Below are 3378 nucleotides of genomic sequence, written 5' to 3'. Positions count from 1 at the left end.
GTGTAATAACAGTGTTATGATTATAGTACATAGTGTAATTATTAATGTTAAGTGTAATAACAGTGTTATGATTATAGTACATAGTGTAATAATTAATGTTAAGTGTAATAACAGTGTTATGATTACAGTACATAGTGTTATAAATGATGATTATAGTACATAGTGTTATTAATAATGTTCAGTATAACAGTGTTATCATAGATGAAATTAATGTCAACGAACATTGTGTAGAATAAAGACAGAACAAACGAAACCTAACTTTCAACGTGTGGACATTTCTACAGCCCTGGGTTGTAGGGTATTATCTGTTTGTCTTTTGTAAATATGTTATGAACAGTGTGTAATTTAATATATATATATAATAGGTATTATTATTATAACTCATGTCCAGTGTAATAAGTATGGTGTTAAGAGTATACTCTGACGTTTCCAATAAAATACTGGTGTTTTCAACCTGAACTGCGCTTTCTGCGACAAATAGGCTAAATAGTCAGGTCAGATACCTCAAGGTAAAGCTTGTTATATAGTGTTGTGTTTAGTAATGTGTAATAAATAAACTACACTGTTATGAGTAAATTACTTACTTCTTCGACATTTAGATGACATTAATGAACAAACATAGGTATTTCTTATGTGAATTACACCGAAATCCCTTCAATCGGCCATAATAAACTTTAATAATGTTTACTTGTGTCTGACTACAAAGTTTCTGATCCTGATTTTTGAATGCCTAAAACGGTAATAATACTTACCATTCCTGTTTCTTACTCCATCAGAACCTTGGAATGTGAAGGTAAAGTTAGCCGGAAGTGAGGTCATCTTGACCAGTGGTCTGGGTTTTAGCGCTTTGGTTTCACTTCTTTTAGCTTCTCGAACCTTATAAAACATTAGAAATATTACTTATGAATTAAATCTTTAAGAACACAGATTTTATATTACTTCAGTTGTTCTCCAATGTCACACGGTTACAACTAAGTTAACAACCTTCCCCTTACCTCAGTGGTTCTCCAGTGTCACGCGGTTACAATTAAGTTAACAACCTTCCCCTTACTTCAGTGGTTCTCCAATGTCACACGGTTACAACTAAGTTAACAACCTTCCCCTTACTTAAGTGGTTCTCCAGTGTCACGCGGTTACAATTAAGTTAACAACCTCCCCCTTACTTCAGTGGTTCTCCAGTGTCACACGGTTACAACTAAGTTAACAACCTTCCCCTTACTTCAGTGGTTCTCCAGTGTCACGCAGTTACAATTAAGTTAACAACCTCCCCCTTACTTCAGTGGTTCTCCAGTGTCACGCGGTTACAACTAAGTTAACAACCTCCCCTTACTTCAGTGGTTCCCCCGTGTTATCCGCTTACAATTAAGTTAACAACCTTCCCCTTACTTCAGTGGTTACCCCGTGTTATCCGCTTACAATTAAGTCAACAACCTCCCCCTCACTTCAGTGGTTACCCCGTGTTATCCGCTTACAATTAAGTTAACACCCCCTTACTTCGGTGGTTCTACTGCCCTGCTGTGATACACCGGCTTCTGCAGCTACCTCTTGTTTGATTTGTTCCTCCATATCTAGGTCTTCCTCGTCCTGCGTGTGGGACTCCTCCAAATGTTTCATGAGGACTGCTACCACCACGTTCACAAGCACGAACTGGGCCATCAAGACGAAGACGACAAAGTATATGGGAGCAATGATGGGTGACACACAGCAGTTTGTGACACAGTCACTTGAATAGTCGCAGTTTTCTCGTAAAGTGTCCTAGAAAATAGATGTGCATTAACTACTTTCAAATCTGCCCCTCACATTGGTTTAGGTCGTCCATATTGATTACATTCCATAAACGTTAATAAAATTTACACGGGATACAAGCTAATAAGTGTAAATAGAGTTAGATAACAAAAGGCTTAACTGTTTGCTCATTGCATTCTAGGGCTTCTCAACAGCAGGTTAGGCTGAGTGACTGTATAACATTATACATATAAAAGAAACAAAAAATAACTTTCTACATCTGCACTCGTTTTGCATCTTGCTGAATGCCCCGGGGGGGGGGGTATCTTCTGAAACACCTGAAATCTAAATAACGACTCTGTATTAAATACATATCGCTCAACAGGGAACTAATCACGGCCTGAACCACTAAATTACAATATTTTAAAACTTAGTATCATAGTTACTTTACGGGGTAGAGGGATGGTGAATAATGTAAAGCATACACTAATCTTGTATTAAATACAAACCTTCCAGTTGACTCGTTGTATTAAATACAAACCTTTATTATTCCGTTCCGGTTGTCTCATTGTATTAAATACATTTATTATTCCGTTCCAGTTGACTCATTGTATTAAATACTAACCTTAAGTATTCCGTTCCGGTTGTCTCATTGTATTAAATACTAACCTTCATTATTCCGTTCCGATTGTCTCATTGTATTAAATACTAACCTTCATTATTCCGTTCCGGTTGTCTCATTGTATTAAATACTAACCTTCATTATTCCGTTTCGCTTGTATCATTGTATTAAATACTAACCTTAAGTATTCCGTTTCAGTTGTCTCATTGTATTAAATACTAACCTTCATTATTCCGTTCCGATTGTATCATTGTATTAAATACATTTATTATTCCGTTCCGGTTGTCTCATTGTATTAAAACTAACCTTCATTATTCCGTTCCGGTTGTCTCATTGTATTAAATACATTTATTATTCCGTTCCGATTGTCTCATTGTATTAAATACTAACCTTCATTATTCCGTTCCAATTGTCTCCAGTTGCAACACGGAACAGCGTCAAGAAAGCCATCCCGAAGTTTCGGAAGTGAGCATGTTCTCCTAAACCCTGACACTGAAAATCCTTGTTACATTCTGAAAAATAAAACCACATAAACATTGATCTCTAGTAAACTTTTTAAACTGTCAGATTAGACGTTTAATCAGTAATGATTTAACTGACACGTCAAGCTTCTCGCTGTTCTTCATGTTTAACAAGTTAAAGTAACAGTAAAACATTCTTTTTCTTTAGTCCTAAATATTGTCCTTTTCGGAAAACTGAAAGGTTTTAATCAGTATTTTATAATTTGTCTGTTTGTAGTTAAGCACAAAGCTACACAAAGTGCTATCTGTGCTCTGCCCACCATGGGTATTGAAACTCGTTTTCTAGCGTTGTAAGTCCACAGACATGCCGCTGTGCCACAACCATACCGAAACTGTACACAGTATTCCAAGTGTGGCCAGATGAAGATACCGAAACTGTACACAGTATTCCAAGTGTGGCCAGATGAAGATACCGCAACTGTACACAGTATTCCAAGTGTGGCCAGATGAAGATACCGCAACTGTACACAGTATTCCAAGTGTGGCCAGATGAAGATACCGCAACTGTAC

The 3378-nt window shown here is 36.9% G+C and overlaps 1 protein-coding gene across 3 annotated transcripts in view; it reads right to left on the bottom strand.

Annotated features, from left to right (window-relative positions):
• LOC111083838 overlaps positions 1-3034 on the bottom strand; it is a 9129-nt gene extending 6095 nt beyond the window's left edge. The window contains exons 1-3 of one of the 3 annotated variants that reach the window (XM_022380540.1): positions 2738-3034; positions 1543-1755; positions 753-876 (exon numbers count right to left, since the gene is read on the bottom strand). In XM_022380540.1, coding sequence (XP_022236248.1) covers positions 753-876; positions 1543-1755; positions 2738-2884 — 484 coding nt within the window. In that variant the 5' untranslated portion in view covers positions 2885-3034. Of the gene's footprint in view, positions 1-752; positions 877-1494; positions 1756-2737 lie in introns of all 3 variants that reach the window. The other 2 variants (XM_022380539.1, XM_022380538.1) reach the window with 2 other exon arrangements.
• Between the last annotated feature and the right edge of the window lie 344 nt (positions 3035-3378).

The sequence above is a fragment of the Limulus polyphemus genome, unplaced genomic scaffold (assembly GCF_000517525.1).
Source record: "Limulus polyphemus unplaced genomic scaffold, Limulus_polyphemus-2.1.2 Scaffold11534, whole genome shotgun sequence".
NCBI classification, from domain to species: domain Eukaryota; kingdom Metazoa; phylum Arthropoda; class Merostomata; order Xiphosura; family Limulidae; genus Limulus; species Limulus polyphemus.
The sequence above is the reverse complement of the archived record's forward strand: the minus strand, read 5'-3'. Positions and strand labels throughout refer to the sequence as shown.